The 21580-nt window shown below is 31.1% G+C and overlaps 5 protein-coding genes across 5 annotated transcripts; 4 read left to right on the top strand and 1 right to left on the bottom strand.

The window, feature by feature from the left end:
- Positions 1 to 338: 338 nt before the first annotated feature.
- Positions 339 to 1517, top strand: PWA37_004942 (reverse transcriptase family protein; the record flags this gene model as incomplete). Its single annotated transcript, XM_064861406.1, has 1 exon — positions 339 to 1517. The coding sequence occupies one exon, from the start codon at positions 339 to 341 to the stop codon at positions 1515 to 1517; it is 1179 nt and encodes a 392-aa protein (XP_064717083.1).
- A 71-nt stretch (positions 1518 to 1588) lies between these two features.
- On the top strand, positions 1589 to 3712 carry PWA37_004941 (uncharacterized protein; the record flags this gene model as incomplete). The annotated part of the gene is made up of 1 exon (XM_064861405.1): positions 1589 to 3712. The coding sequence occupies one exon, from the start codon at positions 1589 to 1591 to the stop codon at positions 3710 to 3712; it is 2124 nt and encodes a 707-aa protein (XP_064717082.1).
- A 3349-nt stretch (positions 3713 to 7061) lies between these two features.
- Positions 7062 to 8360, bottom strand: XDJ1 (Xdj1p; the record flags this gene model as incomplete). The annotated part of the gene is made up of 1 exon (XM_064861404.1): positions 7062 to 8360. The coding sequence occupies one exon, from the start codon at positions 8358 to 8360 to the stop codon at positions 7062 to 7064; it is 1299 nt and encodes a 432-aa protein (XP_064717081.1).
- A 1384-nt stretch (positions 8361 to 9744) lies between these two features.
- On the top strand, positions 9745 to 11502 carry ALT1 (alanine transaminase ALT1; the record flags this gene model as incomplete). Its single annotated transcript, XM_064861403.1, has 1 exon — positions 9745 to 11502. One exon carries the CDS (start codon positions 9745 to 9747, stop codon positions 11500 to 11502), a length of 1758 nt encoding a protein of 585 aa, XP_064717080.1.
- Positions 11503 to 12507: 1005 nt separating this feature from the next.
- CSF1 (Csf1p) lies at positions 12508 to 21492 on the top strand (the record flags this gene model as incomplete). Its single annotated transcript, XM_064861402.1, has 1 exon — positions 12508 to 21492. One exon carries the CDS (start codon positions 12508 to 12510, stop codon positions 21490 to 21492), a length of 8985 nt encoding a protein of 2994 aa, XP_064717079.1.
- Between the last annotated feature and the right edge of the window lie 88 nt (positions 21493 to 21580).

Below are 21580 nucleotides of genomic sequence, written 5' to 3'. Positions count from 1 at the left end.
CCATATGACCGCTGCTCTTAACCCAGTCCCTATGGACTCTACTACTGATCATCATCCTCAAGTTGCTGCTGTTTATCGTTCACACGGAAGAGGGGGCAGAAAGGGAAATCACAAATCTTCCCAAGCAAACAAACAACCAATTAAGCGTCCCTCTCGTCAATATTGTATTGATCATGGTTTATGTTTCTATTGTTACAAGCCATTACACCGCTACAGTGACTGCCCTAACCGTAAGGCGAGCAGTCCCAAATGAAAAACAATTCCACAACAACACCGTCACACTAGCTCCCATCGTGTCCGCTCCCCATCCACTCGTAGGCAACAGTTGCCAAATTAAAATGTTTATTAAAGAAAAACCTGTCAATGTTTTAGTGGATACTGGTTCCCCCACATCATTTATTAGAGCCGATATTGCTGACAACCTCAAGTTAACACGTTCTACCGCTCCGCCATTCCGTTTTAGAGGTGTTGTATCATCCGAATCGTCATACACTAACGAATCCACCGAAATTTTACTTGAACTCGATGACATAAAAATTAAAACACCCGTATACATAACTGATGCTATTACTTTTGAAATCATAATAGGACACCCGATTATATCATCTCACCCGCTGCTCCACAAGATATTAAATAACAAGAAACCGGTCCCTGAATACATTGTATCCGTACTTACCGAGAATGATACCGAAGAATTAGATGCTGAAAATGCTGCTGCTGTGTTTGCTATAAAGATTTCTGAAACAGATACAGATGATCGATTTGATAAACTACCTCGCTGGTTAAAAGAGAAATATTCTGCTACGGTCCGCGATGATTTACCACCTAAGAAATTCGCTGAACCTCCAAAGGTTGAACACGAGATCGAAATTAAGCCGGGTGCACGCCTGCCTAGAAGACAGCCATATCAGACGACACCAAAAATAGAACAAGAGATAAACCTGATCGTTGCCGACCTTCTCGAAAAGAAATTCATTGTACCCTCCAAATCACCCTGTAGTTCACCAGTGGTTCTAGTTAAAAAGAAAGATGGTACATATCGTTTATGTGTGGACTACAGAGCTCTAAATACTGTGACAATCAAAGACCCGTTTCCATTACCTAGAATCGACAACCTATTGGCCAAGATTGGCTCTTCAACCATTTTTTCAACTTTGGACCTCCACTCAGGGTATCACCAAATACCTATGAAAATGGACGATCGTTTCAAAACCGCTTTCGTTACTCCTAATGGAAAGTATGAATATACCGTCATGCCGTTTGGTCTCGTTAATGCTCCAAGCACGTTTGCTCGTTATATGGCTGATTTATTTAGGGACTTACCATATGTCTGTGTTTACCTCGACGATATTTTAATTCACTCCCGTTCCGTTGATGAACATTGGAAACATATAGACATCGTATTGCAAAGGTTAACTCAAGAAGGATTAATTGTAAAAAAGAAAAAATGTAACTTTGCCGCTAAATCTGTTGAATTTTGGGATACACTATCTCTGCTAATAAAATCCAACCGTTGATCTCGAAATGTGCAGCTATAGAACAATTTCCCACTCCCAGAACAATTAAAGAAGCTCAAAGATTTTTGGGTATGATAAACTATTATAGACGCTTTATACCCCGCTGCTCTCACATCCAACAACCGATTCAGGATTACATACATGGTAAAAGTAAGTGGTCGACGGATCAAGATGAGAGCTTTAACACATTAAAGTCACACCTAATCTCAAACCCAATATTAGTCTCCTTTAAACACGATGGTCATTACAGATTAACAACCGACGCTTCAAAGAATGGATTAGGTGCTGTACTCGAAGAAGTGAATGAGCAAGGAAAAATTCTCGGGGTCGTGGGTTATTTTTCAAAAACTTTACAAGGCGCTCAAAAAAATTACTCTGCTGGAGATCTTGAACTCCTAGCCATTGTCGAAGCCTTATCACATTTTAAATATATGCTTCATGGCATGCATTTTATATTGAGAACAGACCATATTAGTTTACTAACGGCACAAAAGAACAAAGAACCCTCTCGTAGAGTAATTAAATGGTTAAATGAATTAGCCGAATATGATTTTAAACTAGAATACTTAGCAGGTCCAAAGAATGTAGTAGCTGATGCTATTTCCAGAGCAGATTACAATATTGCTGCTATTGAAGATGCTGCCGTCACATTAGATCCGAAAAATTGGTACGAAGAATACCTAGCTGACCCATTATGTGCTGCCTGTTTTGTTTATATTACCAAACTTGATACAAAAGACTTACCCATTTGCAACTCATCATTGTTCAAGAAATATATGAAGAAATTGAACTTATCAAGAACCTTTCGCCATTGTTTTACAATTAATGACAATATTATTTACTTTAAAGAACGCTATGTTGTTCCCGACGCTAAACGAAATGAAGTCCTTCGAATATATCACGACCATGGCCTTTATGGTGGTCATTTCGGTTCAACCGTTACATACAATAAAATTGCAAGTCGTTATTATTGGCCAAAATTACACCACTCTGTTAATGAATATGTCTCTTCCTGTATACAATGCCAGTTGATTAAATCTCATCGCCCTAATAGACAGGGCTTATTGATGCCTTCTGAAGTTCCCGAAGGTCGATGGTTAAATATTAGCATAGATTTTGTATCTGGTTTACCTAAATCAGAACAAGGTAACGACATGATTATGGTTGTAGTCGACATGTTTTCAAAAAGAACTCACTTAATTGCTGGTAGTTACCCATTTGATACTACTTCCGTTATTAATGCTTTATTCCGTTATATTTTCGCTTACCATGGATTTCCATATTCCATTACTTCAGATAGAGACCCTCGTTTTACCTCTACAGAATACCAAGAAATGGCAAAAAGGTTGAATATAAAATTGAAAATGTCCACAGCAAATCACCCACAAACAGATGGTCAAACTGAACGTACAATACAGATCCTTAATAGGTTATTAAAGACTTATACTGGTAACAATCATAGACAATGGGATCGTTTACTTCCTCACATCGAATTCGTCTATAACTCTACTCCCAATCGCGTAACCAAGACAGCTCCTTTTGAAGTAGATATTGGATACATCCCTAATGAACCAATCATAGTTACAGGAGATGCTGTTTCTTCCCGTCATGATTCAACACAAGAACTAGCCACAAAGTTGAAAGCACTTACTTTACGCACAAAAGATTTCTTAACTGAGAATCAGATCAACATGGAAGTTACACATAACAAAGGGAGGAAGGAAGTTACCTTTGAAATTGGTGATTTTGTACTGCTACATCGTGATGCTTATTTTAAGAGAGGTCAATATCTAAAGCTACAACCCATATACGTTGGCCCATTTAAGGTAGTTAAGAAAATAAATGACAATGCTTACGAATTAGATTTACCTTCGATGAAAAAGACTCACAGAGTTATTAATGTTGAAAAACTAAAACCGTTAAAACGTAGAAAAGACCGCTATCCAAAAGATCCGCCTAATACTGCTGCCGAAAGGAAATTAAGAGTACATGAAATTATTAATGTAGTCGGTTACGATAAAGATAACAAAGTGTTTTATTGTCATATGGAAGATGTTGATCCGACTATTACAGTAGAATATCCAGTAGAAGAATTTAACTTACTCCCAACAAATATTGGTCAATCTTTAATTGACAATTTCGTACAATTATGGAAACAAGGTTCCCAAGAGAGAGAGGAAGATGTTGTGGAATAGAATAGTTATAACCATCAAGATTACATAAGATCCTGAATGAATCTAGAACCAATTAGTGTATTAATAAGCCATACATGTGCTACAACATTAGATGCTGCATAATAAAAAGATTGGATTACATAAGATCTTGGCAAATCTAGAATTTACCTATTGTTTTATTAAGTCCCACGTGTATTACTAATCACCATGATTAGAGAATTGGGATGCAGTTCTAATCCAGTAGTGCACCTAAATTAATATAATAAATTTTAGGGTTTGAATCAGTCAAGTCATTAATGTAGTAATCTGAATAATCGATCGAGCTCCAGAAAACATATAAAAGGACAACGTTTTCAGGAGATAAAAGATCATCTTCCATAATCGTTTCTTGTAAATAATTTATATATTATGTATAAACAAAATAGAACAAGCAAGTAACAAATCAAGTAACTTCGAATAAGTACATTAGCTCGATATAAGCCGCTTAATATATAAGACCGTTTTAGTAATTATACTATCGACTATAGTTGATTACTGTCTCGATTATTTGAATTACTATTAATATTATTTGCGCTTCCCTGGAATACACAAAGAACTTCACCACACCATACTACAACATCATCTGTTGTAGAATAGAATAATAACAATTATCATGATTAAAGAATTGGGGTGCAGTTCTAATCCACTAGTGCACCTAGATTAATGTAATAAAATTTAGGGTTTGGATCACTAAGCTCGTTAATATACAAATCTGAATAATTGATCGAGCTCCAGAAAACATATAAAAGGACAACGTTTTCTGGAGATAAAAGATCATCTTCCATAACAATTTTTTCGTAAATAATCTATATGTTGTATATAAACATAATAAAAAAAAAGAAAAACAAGCAATAAACCCTTAACCCTCCTAGATATATATAACGTTCTTATATATTTGTTATTGCCCTTACTATTCGTTCAATAGTACTGTTAAAAAAATTGGTCTTAAGTCCAAACTATAACATCGTCTATTGTATAATAAAGAGATAACATCACCAAGATTACGTAAGATTCCACTTGAATCTAAAGTGATTTATTGTGTTTTAAGTACAACGTGTCCATTTGTTACCTAGCGTACAGTGTGTTCACACATCTCTGTTACTGCGTTACAATAACCTATTGTTCTAAATGTTCTATGATCTTCGATTATATTATTGTAACTAATAATAAAGATATGGGTTACTAATTCATTAATATATCAAGTTGAATAGTTGATCGAGTTCCAGAAAACATATAAAAGGACAACATTTTCTGTAGATGGAACTATCTTTTGTCACTCCTTTCTTATACATAATTTATATATATTATATATTGAACGTAAGAACCAACGAACATCGAACGCAGAATACAATAAGCGAATAGTATAATTATATAAGCTCGATATAGCCGTTAATATATAAGACCGTATTAATAATTACATTACCGATTGTATCAATTATTGTCTCGATTATTAATAGATTATCTGTTTGATATTTCGAGCGCTTCCCCGAATAATACTAAAACTCTGACTACATCATATTACAACATTATGCAACAGAATATATAATTTTTATAAAGTATGTAATTATAGAAAACTATTGTTTTATGCTGATGAAGAATCATCCAATAATTTATTTGATATAAATCTACAATAATTTCTAGTAATATATTACTTAATATATGTTGAAATAGAATGTTCTATAATAAAATAGATAGAACAATAAGATTTTAGTAGACACTAAACGATAAATTGTTGAGTAATAATTGTTGAGAGGTCACCAAAAGTTGTTGAGTTTGTTTATTAAATATCTTACTGTTCGTAGAGGAAAATGGCTTAATGTTAACATATATAAAGCCAAGGATTTCATCATACATTATTTTTATCTTATTTACAATCTTTGTATATTATTATTTCTATGTTGTATATAGAGAAAGAAAGTGAAGAACTTTATTATAATTTTGTATACTAAATCTGTTTAATATAATATTGAGAATGTTTACTATATATCCAATGAATAAAGGCGCTCATTCTCAACAATATATATGACAAAAGGTATCAATATGGGTACTTTAATACTATTAGTAAACTTATCATTACTATATTGCTATATGTTGTTTTGTCTTATATGAATTTGTATAAAATTAAATAATAATACAAGAATAGAAAATAACATTTCCCAACATTAGTTCTTTATGTAGTTTTTTATCAATGAGTTTTGATTTGATTCTTGTCAAGTATGCAATATTAAAATGGTACAAATCATTATGAACCCTATAGCGTTAATTTTGATTTCACAATTCACCACTTTATTATATTTTTTGTTGAGTATCGGCTATAATAATAAGGTTTGAGAAATGGTAATTATTGGAAATTGGTGGAATTGAGGTCTAAATATATTAATCTTTTTTTATGTTATAATATAAAAAATATTTTAAAGAATAAAAAATATCTTTTTCTAAATTTCTTATCTTTATATCGATACAACACTTATATAATTATAAATTTAATAATGAATTTCCCATTTTAAAAAAAAAGAAAGACTTCATTAAAAACATTATTATTAAAATGATAATTCCCGTAATAACACAATGATCATTGGAGATTGAATAAATTTTTACTGCTTCATCTTTATGCTTTAGAAATTTTTTTTCAGCAGTATTAATAATTATTACCAAACTGTTATGGTCACTAGTCTCAGCAACATCTTAAGTGTTTTTGTTAATAAGAGCACATGTCGAAGTTATAATAAAATTTAAAAAGTCACAAGAGTAGATTTTTTTTTTTTAAAAATGCCATACTGTGATACAATAATTTTATACAATTATTGATTATTTTTGATATAGAGGTTACAGAATAAGCTTACATCTCAAACATATTTAACATATTACTAATCTAAAATTTATTTTTCTTTTGGAATTACTGTATAAATTTTTCTAACAATTTATGAATTGTTTAATTTTTGGAAACTTTTTCATGATTACATTAACATTTTAATTGGAATCCGTCCAAAATGTAATCACACAGATGAAACTTCAAGAAATAGTGTCAAATAACATACAAATCATATAGCAATTAATTTTATTGTAAAATATCAGTCATTTTAATCAAATACAAGTTAATACTGATATTAAGTAGTAACTTTTAGTATAATACAAGACTAATGACATAACAACAGAGAAACTCATGCCATGTTATAGTAAATCTTGCACAGAACTTTCTATAATTGTATACATTTTGAAAAAACATCTAAAGATTAAACAACAGAAGTTCCAAACCATGCTAAAATTAAGTATACAATACCATTATATTTACAAGCGTATTAAACCACAGATATATCTACACAAGATCCATCTATTGGATACAACATTGACTTTGTTTATTGGAAAATGTCGTTTTATCAAATGTTTTATTTTCTTTATGCTCATCTGGGAATGATGTCACAATATCAAAATTTGAAATAAATTCACTATTCATTGGATCCTTTATTTCATTTTCTTCCTTTACTGTACTATGTGGCAAAAGGTTGTGTATTGCAAATAGATCATTCTTTTCTGTAAACCAATTATCTGGTGGAAATTCAATATTGCATTTAATATAAAGATCACCAAATTTTATCTGACCGTTAACTTTATATGGCCAACCTTCTCCAGACACCTTTAAAATATCACCTGGTCTAATCACTTTACCCAATGGTACATTTAAATATAGTAATCTATCATCGAATGTTCTAGTTAAAAATTTATTTTTAATTCCAATTAATGCATCACTCAGCGGAACAGTAACCTCCATCATACAATCTCGATCTCCAGCTTTATTAAAATTTATATTTTTCATTTCATTCTGCTTCATTTCCTTTTCCTTAATTTCGAATATTAAATCCTTGATCACATTTGTACTTAAATCATAATCACCAGATTTCTTTATCGAAATCTTGTCACCAAACTTCATTCCTCTAAAAACATCAATAGTTAAAACCGAGGTTTCTGCATGTAACCCTTTGCCATTACATTGTCTACATTTATTCTTATCATTATTAGGTCTTGCCTCATATTCGCCTTTACCTTGGCATTTTTGACATTTTATTTTTTGTACATATTGGAAGAAGCCCTCATTTATAACACGTTCCATGTAACCTTGCCCTTTACATTTAGAACATCTTATAACAGGTGGGCTATACAAAGCACCATTTTTTTTTCTTTTCCAACCATTACCTTGACATAGAGTACACAACACATCTCTTCGTAATTGATATTTTATAGTTTTCCCATTATACAATTCTTTCAAAGTTAGTAAAAGAGGGATAGCTTGCTCATTTTGTTCTCTTTGATTTTCACTATAATTCTGACCATGGCTACGATGTGAATGATGATTGTTATTATAGGAATAATTGAATCCACCAAAAAAATCAAAAAAATCATCATTATATTCATTTGGGATATCATCATCGCTCTGATACTCTCCACTAATCAAGAGTTCATAAGCCACTGTAATTTCTTTGAATTTCACCTCATTTTCAATCTTTATATCTGGATCGATAACTTTATCGGGATGATATTTTAGTGCCAATTGTTTATAAGCTTTCCTAATTTCTTGTTCTGTGGCATCTCTCTCTAACCCAAGAATCTCGTATGGAGATTTCTTAGTACTCATAGATTATCAAATAAATAAATAAACAAAAAAATACAGTAAAACTAACACAAAATTCTTTAGTTAAATGACTTCCTTTCTAGTCTCTAAACTAATTCACATTAATCTCAAAGGAATCTATGTATTGAGTTTATTATATGTTTTATTACCTTAGGTAAACTCACGCCTATATCCATATATATCCAACCACACATTCTTTAGGTCACTTTGTCGGCTGTGTAGGGTTCGCTTATGTCTTTACTAACATTATTTAACTTAAAGTCTACATATCAAGCTCAATATAAACCAACCCTAAAAAAAAAGCAAGAAACATGGTAATATTTTTATTTCCATAAAAAACCCCCCATTAACAACCCTATTAATGAAAAAAAAAGACAAAAAAAATTTTTCTTGAACGAAGAAAAATCACGTGCTAACACTTAGCTACGCATTTTAATATCCGTTCGCATTTTAATGTGCGTGTTTAAAATAAAAAAAAAAAATAATATTGTCGGACATTAAAGTGAAATAGTATTCTAATATGAATAAGAGGGATTATCTATTATTATTGTTGTTATTATTTAGAAGACTATATAATGTGTAGCAAATAATAAATAATAGTGATGATAATTTGAATCATCGACAATTTGTTGATATTTTTTTTTACTATTATTCACACGACTCAAGATCACCTTAAAGGATTTCTTAGACGTATATAAAGGCTTTTTCTTGTGCAGATAGCAAGATGATAATAATAGTCATCCGCTAACGCTTATATACAACCTAAATGGACAACCATCGCAGAAATTTAGGATATAGTCCACTTCTACATTTGCTAGAGTCAATTAATTATATATAGTTGTGTGGTGTGAAATATAACATATACAAATACACATACTTATACAACTGAAGTATATCTCTACTGTATCCATCAACCAATTCAACTTTGGAATTACATTGTATCTATCAAAAGATAGACATATATGCTATAAGAGAGCCAACACAAAAGAAGTGACTCAACAGTATTCGTATTATTCTTCTCTGCTAACAAAAAAAAGATTAAATTAGTCATAATCTTTCTACATTTTATTTTTTTTTCTCCTTCCTCAAGTGATTTGTTCAATTAATCTGTTAATTCTTTAAGAAAATTTTCTCATAATTATACTTCTTTTTTCTTTGTTTTTCCTACTGTGATTTCTATTTTGCGTGACTATAAATTAAAATCACTCTTTCTTTCTTCTTTTTTTTTTTTCTTTTTTAACAAATAACACATAAGATATCAAAAAATCTTCCTTCATACAATTTTACTTTGTTTTGTTACATATACAAACATTATTAGAAAGAAGAACTTTCAGTTGATTATTTACTTTGCTATTAATTTCTGAACTATCTAACATAACCGAAACAAATGCTGGCTTCGACCCTTAGATTTTCAAGTGTCTCGTCAAGTGACTACTATATCACTTTATTGAATTCTACAAGAAAATTCTCTACTTCTAAAATAGTAAACAAAACCCAAATGACTCCATCTGTCCTATTAAGTACATGTTCAATTGATCTCTATTCGACTTCTAGAAAAGAATCTAGAAAGTTTTCAACTTTACCAAATTTAAGCAAATCTTCTGCTTCTATTGCTACTTCTAGTTCAATTCCGCGCACAATTAAACGTCCTCGTTTAAATGAATTGGAAAATAACAAAAAGTTTGACTTTGTACCTGCTCCACAATTAACACTTTCTGATATTAATGAAAATGTTAAAAAGGCTAAATATGCTGTCAGAGGTGCTATTCCAATGAGAGCTGAAAAATTACAAATGCAATTGGATAAAGATCGTCAATCGTTACCATTTGAGTCTATTATTAATGCTAATATTGGTAATCCACAGCAATTAAATCAAAAGCCATTAAGTTTTTACAGACAAGTTTTATCCCTTTTACAATATCCTGAAGCTATGGATAACCCCAAATCTGCCTCTATTTATCAACCAGATGCTATTAAAAGAACTAAACGTATCTTAAAGGATGTTGGTGGTTCCGTTGGTGCATATTCCGCTTCTCAAGGTGTTTATGGTATAAGGAAAACTGTTGCTGATTTCATTACTAAAAGAGATAACGGTGAATTAGCTTACCCGGAAGATATCTTTTTAACTGCTGGTGCCTCTTCTGCTGTATCATACTTATTATCAATCTTTTGTAAAGGTGAAGAAACTGGTGTCCTAATTCCAATTCCACAGTATCCTTTATATACTGCCTCTTTGGCTTTAAATAACTCACATGCCTTACCTTATTACCTTGATGAAAAGTCTGGTTGGTCTACTAATACAAAAGAAATTGAAAATATTGTTCTTGATTCCATAAAAAAAAGTATTAAACCATCCGTCCTTGTGGTTATCAATCCAGGTAATCCGACAGGTGCTGTCCTTTCAAAGGAAGCCATTGGGGAGATCTTTGAGATTGCTGCTAAATATGGTATTGTAGTCATTGCAGATGAAGTATACCAAGAAAACATTTTTGGTGATGATGCCGAGTTCCATTCAATGAAAAAAGTGCTAAGAGAATTACAAAGAGAATATCCAGGTCTATTTGATGATGTACAGTTAGCCTCCTTACACTCTACATCGAAAGGTGTTTCTGGTGAATGTGGTCAAAGAGGTGGTTACATGGAATTAGTCGGTTTCACACATGAAGTTAGACAAGTCATTTTGAAACTGGCTTCCATTTCCTTATGTCCTGTTGTTACTGGCCAAGCTTTGGTTGACTTAATGGTGTCCCCACCACAACCAGGTGATGAATCCTATTCTAAAGACCGTGCCGAACGTAAATTAATTCATGATGAGTTACATAAGAGATCTACTAAATTATGGGAAACTTTCCAAAAATTAGAAGGCATTGAATGCCAAAAACCACAAGGTGCCATGTATTTGTTCCCACAACTACTTTTACCATACAAGGCTGTCCAAAAAGCTTTACATGAAGAAATGTCTCCTGATGAATTCTATTGTAAAGAATTATTGGAAAATACTGGTATTTGTACTGTTCCAGGTTCTGGGTTTGGTCAAGTTCCAGGTACTTATCATTTAAGAACAACATTTTTGGCCCCTGGAACAGAGTGGATCGAACGTTGGGAAAAGTTCCACAAAGAATTCTTTGAGAAATATCGTGACTAATCAAGATGAAAGAAAATATTGATAACCAGAGATAAGTAGAATAAAAAAAAATAATATTGTGTTTATTACTAAGCTTCCCAAATTTTTACTTTCAATTGATATAAAGAACAATTTGAAATGTTGTACTATTTTTATTTCATCTCATCAATTTTTTCATATGATTATACAACGGTTTGAATATCAAAGTTACTGCAAATAAGCTACTTTTTATATACAATTACATACAACTATAAGTACAATACGAATGTGATCATTCGCTTCATTAATGAAAATAATCATGAACTAAAGCGCTCGCAATCCAAAATAAAATGTAATTAGTGCCACTATTAGTGATAGCCACCGTTTATTATTGTACAATTTTTCTCAATATGAGAGGAGTATCTTAGTAAATATAGAACACAACCAAATAGAGTCAAATAAATGTATGAATCACAACTTTGCTAAGGGATTAAAACATTCTTTGTCCTTTTTATTCATATAGAAGTCCAGCATAAATATACCCGTTTGCTTCGTCTGGCCTTTTCTTTAAGGTTGTTCTAGGTTTAACTTGGATAATTAAAGAAAAATTCCATTTTGCTAAAAAATGGAAGATCCAAGAAGAAGAAGAAAAAGGAAGAAAACAGACTAACCGGAAACAATTCACCTCATTCTCTAATGTTAGAGTAATCAACACTCAAAATAGCATAAGCAAAATATAATAACACATAAGGTACAAAACTTTATCCTTTAAATATCAAAGCAACAAACGTCATTGTATTTTCAAAAAAATTGAGAATTGGTACACCTGCAAAGTTTTCTATTTAATCATTAATATAGCATATCATTTGGATTAATTATTTCTGTTCATCTATTTACATATTTGCATAGACATTTTATCTCACAGTTATTTTTCAATATATATATCACACTAAACAAATAAACTATTTTTAAAGTGCATTTTATAAATTAACAGCATTACATAATAAAACTAGAAGGAATCATATAATAAATAAGGAAAACAAGCAGATGGATGATGTATCTAATTTCTATACCAAAGCTTTAAATAATGGGAGGAATTTTAGTTGGGTATTTCTAGTAAACTGGATTCTCACAGTCATTCTGATATCCAGCGTAACCTTTTATCTAGGTAGATCATTAGCATATCTCCTCAGTTTTCTATTGGAATGGATTCTGTGGAAACATGCCAAAATAAAAATAAATTTTCAGTCATTTAGAATAAGTTTCCTGGGAGGGAGAATATTTTTTAAGAATTTAACTATTATTGATAAAGATTATACCATATCTTTTTTAGAAGGTACAATAACATGGAGATATTGGCTTTATAGAACTAGAAATCCTCAATTTATTGAAGAATTAATCCAAAAATATAATATAGAAGATAATATATTGAAGCAAAACGAAACATTACCATGTAGATTTGTTTTGGAATGTGAGGGTTTAGAAATTTTTATTTATAATAAAACGATAGCTTTTGACAATATTTTGAATGATTTACCTAAGGATGAAAGACTAAAATTTGAACAATATTTAAATGAGAAAGTTTTCAAGAACAGCAGCAATCACAATGATATAAATAACAGTAAATCAAATAAGAATTCCAACAAACCATATTCTTCAAGTGATTCTTCTAATAGTAGTGACTCAAACAACAAATTCAATCATGGGACTACATCTTCTGAAGAAACAGAATCATATTCAAGTGAATCATCTACCTCAAATAATTCACCAATTAATGATAGAATATTTCAGGAACAAGAATCTAAAAACGATATTCTATTACAATCATTCCCTTTTGAAGTAAAAGTTAATCATACTGCAGTAGTTATCGGTAATAAATTTACACCATCTTTAATGGTCTTAAGTGCTGATAACGCAAAAGGTATATTGGATTATTCTCAAGCCCATTCTAAATTAGATTTATACAAAAATAAATTTACTTTAGATTGTAAAAATTTTAATATGTCACTGAGACAAAACATTGGATATAATAAAGATGACACATTTAAATTTAAAATAGACAAAGGTAGAATATCAAAAGTTTGGAGAAAATTCATTAAAATTTCCGGTAATATGTTAACACCTTTAAATAAGAAGGGATACAACAAAAAACCGTTAGATTCAAATGCAGCATTTCAAGAAAAATGGAAAGGCTTATTGATATATAGGGAAAATATGTTTGCTATGGATAATAATGATATAGATGACATTGAATTTAATTTTGCTGCACATGAATATGCTAAATTTACAAATATCGTCAAATGTCCCAGAATTATCTTTACGTATAGTTTCGACATACCTGGTTCTGTTCCTCATGGTGCACATCCAACCATTGATAAAAATAAAGGTCCAGATATTGGTAATAGTGGTTCACCACCCGCCCTTGAACTTGATATAGAGTTATATGGCGGTTCAATTTGTTATGGTCCCTGGGCACAAAGGCAGATTGAATATATTAAAACTCTATTTAGTCCAGTTTTATCTCGGTCACAAAACCCTACCCCAATTTTAAAACCAGGTGATAAAAGGGTGTATACACAATTCAAAATATCATTTAATGTGATGGAAGAAATAACGTGGAGAATACCTACGAGAGAATCTAGTAAAGATGCGGAATTTTTAAAACATTATAAAGAAACAAATGATGATTATAGATCCTTTGGTTGGTTAGACTTAAAATTTTCTCAAAACTCATCTGCTTTGATAAGTATCGATCTTTGTGCAACAAAATCAGGATCCAGTAATATAATCAATATTCTATTTGAACAAACTGAAATTCGAACTAGTGTCAACCATGATATATTCATGAAAGCAAAGGCTTTAACATTTGATATTTCTTTATTATATCCATTAGGATGGAACGACAAGGCGATAACAACCATAGACGTTTTATCATCACAGTTAGAAACTTTTATTCTAAGAGAACATATTACGCTAATTGCAGACATTTTGTCAGACTTCAGTTCCGGTGAACCTACTCCATATGAGCTATTCCGACCATTTACTTACATCATTAACTGGAAGATTGATGGATATTCCATCTACCTAAATGTCAATGATCACAATATTGTTAACAACCCATTAGATTTTAATGAAAATTGTTATCTTTCCTTTCATGGTGATAATATTTACATAGATATTTCTACCTCTACTGATAGTCTTGGTCAGAGATCTTCAAATATAATTTATTGTATAAAAACTCCAATGTTCAGACTGTTATTAAATGCACCCCCATGGAATACTTTAAACGAATTTATGAAACAAAAAGAAGTGGGCAGATCATATTGTTTTAAAGCCAAGGAAAATTATTTAATATATAATGACTTAGATGTGGATAATGTTGATATGGTTACTATAGAATGTACCAGTAAAAATACTTTGCTTTATTGTTATGGCTTTGTTATTAGATATCTGATAAATGTAAAAATGAATTATTTTGGTGATTTTTTTCATTTTGTTACAACTGAAGAATACACAGGTGAAATTAATATAAAATCTTCAAATGAGATATCAAATCTTCAGGAAGATAGTAAAAGTAACAATTCCTTCAGTACTAAATCTTCAATATCTATTAAAGATACGAGCCAAACGTTAACTGCTAATGACATGAAGAGAACTACAAATGAAACTGATCTTTGGCTAACTTTTTCTGTTTTTGATGGAGCTTTAATATTACCAGAGACTATCTATAATTGCGACCCTGTAATTGCTTGTCATTTCAGTGAGTTAATGATTGATGTTAGAAGCTCTAATTACTACATGGATCTTCTCACATCCATAGAGGACATTTACTTTAGACGATATATAGCAAAACAAGCACATAATATTTTTGATATTGTAAGAGATAATAACGGAAACAATATTAAACAAGAGGGTTATCTTTCTAATATAACTATTCATGGTCACAGAATGTACGGATTGCCACCATCCGAGCCTACCTATTTTTGTAAATGGGATTTCGATTTAGGAGAATTTATTATTAATTCAGGAATTAATTTTTTGAAAGGCTTTATAACATCTTTTCAAAAGATTGGCTTTGGTTTTAGTGATTTAGAAAATGTCTTATTATATGAAGCAGACGTCGTAGATGATATGACTTCTCTAACTATAAACATAAAACAAATTCTAATTGCCGTACGTGAACCTGAATCCAAAACAAAATTATCCATAAAAATAGATGGATTTAATTTTGGAAGAATTGACTTTGAGAATAAAAAGTATTCGACAAGATTTGATATGAGGATACCAAACATACACATTTCATTAGTCGGGGCAGATGAAAATAAAAACGAAATATCATACTTTGAATTTGAAACACAAGTAAACTTTTCCAACTTTTGTAAATCTTGCAATCTTAACCACCATAGAGAGATACAAATCGATTATATTACCAAAAATGATGCACCATTTCGTCGTTGCCCATTTTTGTTGCCTGAAGATAAGCAAAACTCTCATATATACAAAACGTTACAAGGGTCGATTGTACCATCATCTTCTCTTCCACCACTTCCAATACCTATAGTTGAACAAACAATAAAATATGTTGTATCAAACTTTTTCGGAAATGAAGAGTATTATGAAACTCATAAATCAATTTTTAATAAATATTTTACTAAAAACGAACTTAAAGATAAGCTACCTCATAAAGACCTTGATAAATTGGAATCTTCCATATTTTTTCAAACAGATGAGGAGAATTGTAACTGTAATAATTATGTTATTGACACAAATTATGTTTCCATTGTTGTTGACCCTAAGACATTAAGCTTCCTTGAGAGTTTCCTGGTTGATTTTTATAATGATGACATGGAACAAATTATGGATAGTATTGAAATTGGTATCGTCAAAACTTTGAGTAAAATACAAGAGGGTATATCAACAATTAATAATATAAAATTTAGAATTTTATCTTTAGATTTATTTTGGGGTAAAAGGCAATCTGGTGGCCTTGAATTATATCTTAATTCTATTGATTTTGAAATGAATGAAAAGTCCATAGAGAAAGATCGTGAAAAAATTCTAGCAGAAGTCGCTGTATTGTTAAAAATGAAATCAATTAGAGCAACGATTAATTCTAAATATGATGGAGGTATAGAAGAAGAACTTCCGCCAGCATTGTCATTTATGATTGAAGATCTAAATTTTTGGTCAACCATGAAAGAAAAACAACTAAACTCTATTAACGTTGCATCAATGGATATAACAATAGATGAAACTCAAATAGTCTGGTTATTTACATTTTTTGGTGTTCAGAAAGAATATATTGAAAAAGCCATTACAACTTTTGAAGATGTACAAAAAAAGCGTTCTGCATCTCGAAAAGAGGTTATTTCAAGAGTGACGGCTGCTGGTGATTATTATCAAATTAGTCACGATCCTTATGTGATAACAAAACCAGCATTTATTACAAGACTCTCAAGAGGTCATGTTCGTGAGAATAGAAGTTGGAAAATTATCACTAGATTGCGTCATATTATTACATATCTTCCTGAAAACTGGAATAGTGCTGTTACCAAACATCTACAAAAAAGAAAGTTTGATGTATCTCAAGATGCTAAAAATATTTTCATGTCTGTTTTTTCAACCTGGAGAAACTGGGAGTTCTCAGATATTGCACGTTCATATATATATGGTAAATTATTTTTAGTAAATCAGTCAGAGAAGCAAAAAAAGGCAATGCAAATGTTCACAAGACTAGACATGACATCTCTTTATGTCACCATCTACACTGCAGGACAGGGTGTTGACCATAATTTTATCATAACAAATTCAAATTTTATAATTGAAAAAACACCACCATTCACAGTTTCAGGAATTACTAGAGAAAAAGTTATAAACATCACAGCTAATTTGGGAAAGATCAAGGGAAAGGTAAGCGATAAAATGTTCAAAATTGAAAGTTTAATTGCCTTATTAAAAGAAGAGGAAGAGCCTGCTTTAAAACGTATTAATACAATACGAAAATCTTTTAAAGTTAATATTGCTGCTATTTTTGAATCCTGTGATCTTCTTTTTGTTTTTGGTAAAACTGAACTTTCCTTGCTAATATCATCAGGTAAAATAAGTGCACTTCTAGAAACTCCTAAGGAATCAGTAAGACAAGGTGGTTCTGCCATTTTATATGCAGGTAGGTCTGAACTATCACTACAACACAATCATAAATTGTTATTAGAAACTCAAATTACAAATTTATCTGTTATATTTGTGGCTGAATCTCTGAATTATAAACCCAATATTTTAACAAACATACAATACAATGATATACATATTCGAATCATGCCAGAAACTGACACAGTAATTCAATTTATCAAAGATTTAAAAAATAAAGTGGATGACGTGAAGGAAAACTTTCATTTTACAAAAAAACATAATAAGGCAAATACAAGAACGGAAAAGACAGTTTCTTTGATAAATGCAGATATCACATGCATATTTTCTAATATTAGTGTTGAACTAATGCCTCTTTCACCATTTCAATACAGACAGGAAACCAAAAGATTGGAAGTCTCCTTCAATTTCCAAAGAATGCAAAATTTTGAGATAACTATTCAAGAGTCTGATTTGTATTTGGGCTCACATTTAACAAAACAACAATATCTTCGTTTATCTCTGGGGAATGTTAATCTAAAAGGATCAAGTAGTCTGACTCCAAATATTGTTATAAATGCTGAAATAGTTGCTTCTGTAGTTAAGTTAACATTGTCCGAACCTCATAGGTTATTGATTAGTTTTCTTCAAGATGAGCGTGTAGCTTCCTCAAGTTTAAAAAAACTCCTAGCATTGAAGACACTATTTGCTCCTACTTCCAAATCATCATCTGCTAATGAAACAAAACCTACTGCTAGGATCCAATGGTCTCTAGATACAAATGTACAATATTATGGTATTTTAATCCCCATTTCGACAACTTTTTTTGTTATGGAAATCCATCAGCTATTAATGTCTTTATCGGATACAGGATTAAATGAAGCTGGTAATAATTCAAAAGAACTTTCTGGACATTTATCTATAGAAAACATACTAATTCTTATCAAAGATAGAGGTATACCATCATCTCTTTCAAAAATGGTAGACCTATCTTTGAAGTTATCAACCATCCAAAAACCTCTTGAAACTCAACAGTCATATCAAATCGAAAGTCCCCATTTTAGAATATGCCTGTCGCCATATCTACTTGTCCGTTTACTCTGGGGTGGTAACCAGTTGATGGTATTATATCAACACTATACTACACATCATCCGAAAAATTTATGGGATTTTCTATCTTCAACAGATATCCATTCAAATGATAATAGTTCAAGTTCACTTTTGAGTTTATTAAAATTAAGTTCATGCCACATATTATCATACAATTTTTGTATTGGTTGGTTGTTTCATAAAAACAACCACGAAACCAATCCTGGTCTTATCATTGGTTATAATAGGCTATTTTCTGCATTTGAAAATAATTGTGGTAAACTTACGGTAGTAGATGCGTTTTTTGCAGTAGCGAATGGTAATACATCAGATAATTTTTATTCTGATGGAACTGAAAAAAGTACATTTAATAGAAGCTTTCTTCCAAATCTTCAAATCCTCTACTGGGTTAAGAATGTTGGCAAACTAAAAGATATATTTATCCGTCTTCATGGGGAATCATTGGATGTTAACTTCTTAAATACATTTATTAATGTTATTGAGTCTACATTACAATCAATACAGGTGTTTCAAGATCTGAACAGATTATTAGTCCATCCGTTAAACAGTCATGTTAATGAAAGTGTGAATAATGATGAAAAAAATAAATCAAGTGTAAAGGATATTGCGCCATTTCTATCTAACATTAGAAAAATCAACTGCCAAGTAAAATACGATGGGGGTGTGTTTAAAATATACTCAGCAGATGATGCCAAATCAAATCTTGAACCTTCTTTGGAATTTAAAAGTCCGGGTGTTACCGTTAATATTGACTATAAAATAGATGAGCAGAATATAAAACCTCATTGGATAAGGACTTTAATTAAAATTGAACCCACTCATAATATTTTATTTTCGAAATGTGCACCATTACTTAATAATTTTTCAACAGATATTCAAAATATGGTAAGGCGTCATAGTTCTAAAGGCAAACTAACACCCAAAGTTCAGCCTTTAAAATCTTCGTCACAAACCATTGATTACAAGAAATTATTAGGGGCATTTGATATATTTTTTGAAATACAGTCCTCTAAACAAAAATTAAGCTTAAGCTGTGAACCCAAGGCAAAAGTACAGGCTGATATTGGTTTTGACTTTCTTAACTTCTCTATAAACACTAACAACTTGGACAGCTCTGAGCCTTTGGGTTTTTCATTTATTTTACAAAAAATCCAAGCATCCATTAAGCATATTTTCTCACGTGAAACCAGTGCATCGTTTAATTTGGATTTAATAGATTTAATTTTCTTGTTTACTAAACCTAATATTGTTAACATGTATGCAACCGGTTTTATATCTGATTTAGATGCATATTTAAATGTTAAACAAATACAAAATCTATATTTATTTCTAGATATTTGGCAATTTGGTGAAATGCTACGTTCAAAACCATTGAATATACCGGATGTAACAACCCCAACTGGCTCTATGTTATCATTACAACAAGTAAATCACGGCGGGAGCTTAATTCCATGGTGCTTTACTTTAATATTCTCTAATATAAGAGGGAGAATAGATTTAGGTCCTTCATTAGGTATTCTTTCATTAAATTTGAAGAAAATATGGCTTGCATCCGATCATTATGAAAATAAAAGACAATTATTGCATATTTTTACAGATGTAGTAAAACTTGAATCAATAGGAAGATTGAGTGGTATTTTTGAGGTTACTGGAGCCTTTTGGGTTGCGGAGGTAAATTGGAGCAGTATAACAAGAAATTCTAAACATCCACTAGTAGCAATATCCTTCAATATTGACAATATCAAAATCAAACTTGCTTTTGATTATCATATATTCCTAATTGGTACTATTGATAATACCAAAATACATTTACACAGTGAAAGAGACAGGCTTGGTAATATGCCTGATCTTTTGATTGTAACACTGACATGTAATGCCATTAATTTGTGTTCAACAGCTTTGGTTGCTTCCAATTTACTTGATATTTATAATACTATAATGAGAATGAAGCAAGACACCAATATATCATATTTAGAAACATTAAGAGAATCTGATACAGCAGAACTTAAGAAAAAGATAAATTATAGAGATGTACTAAGGGTATTAAATTTAATACAAACTGATGTATCCGTAGATATTAAAACATTTAATGTGCAAATATCACCAATTTCATTATTCAATATTGAGGTTGTAGTTATTAAGATCGAAAGTATACTTGCAAGTGTAAAGACACTTTCTGGTGGGAAAGTGGCGACATATCTAGATTTACAGATATTAAATGCTAAGGGATCGTTATCTACCTCGAAAAAAGAAATTGATGAAGAAACGGTTTCGCGTATGTCAGTTGAAGATTATATGAAATATGCTTCGGAGATTAAGGGTGGTACCATTATTGATATCCCAAGATTACAAGTTAGCATGCATACGTGGCAATCCCATAATAGCGATATTTTGGAATACAAATATACAAGTACATTTGGTGATAAAATTGCAGTGAGATGGAATCTAGGACCAATCAATTTTATCAAAGCAATGTGGGCTACGCATGTGAGAGCCTTAGCCGTACGTCGCTCTCAAAATATAGGAAATTTTAACGAAGAAAGTGAAGATAACATAGAAAAGAGAATCAAAGAAGAAGAGAATTTACTAAAACTTATCTACATTGCAATTGAAGAACCTCGTATTGATATGCCACAGATAAAAGATTTAGGTGATGCAACTCCTCCTCTTGAGTGGTTCGGGCTTAATAGAAAACACTTTCCAATGTTTACTCATCAATTAGTTATGGTACCAATCCAAAAGCTTATACATAGCGCTGAAAAAGAATATGCTAGTATCATTGGTCATTCTGAGTAAGCATTATACTGCAAGTGGGAAGTTTGCATAATGACTAACTTATATAAGTATATAATTGCCGATATCTATAAACGCACTATAAAGATGT

The sequence above is a fragment of the Arxiozyma heterogenica genome, assembly GCF_036370985.1.
Source record: "Arxiozyma heterogenica strain weizmannii chromosome Unknown scaffold_7, whole genome shotgun sequence".
Taxonomy (NCBI): Eukaryota; Fungi; Ascomycota; class Saccharomycetes; order Saccharomycetales; family Saccharomycetaceae; genus Arxiozyma; species Arxiozyma heterogenica.
Note: the sequence above shows the minus strand (reverse complement) of the source record. Positions and strands in the feature narration are given on the sequence as shown.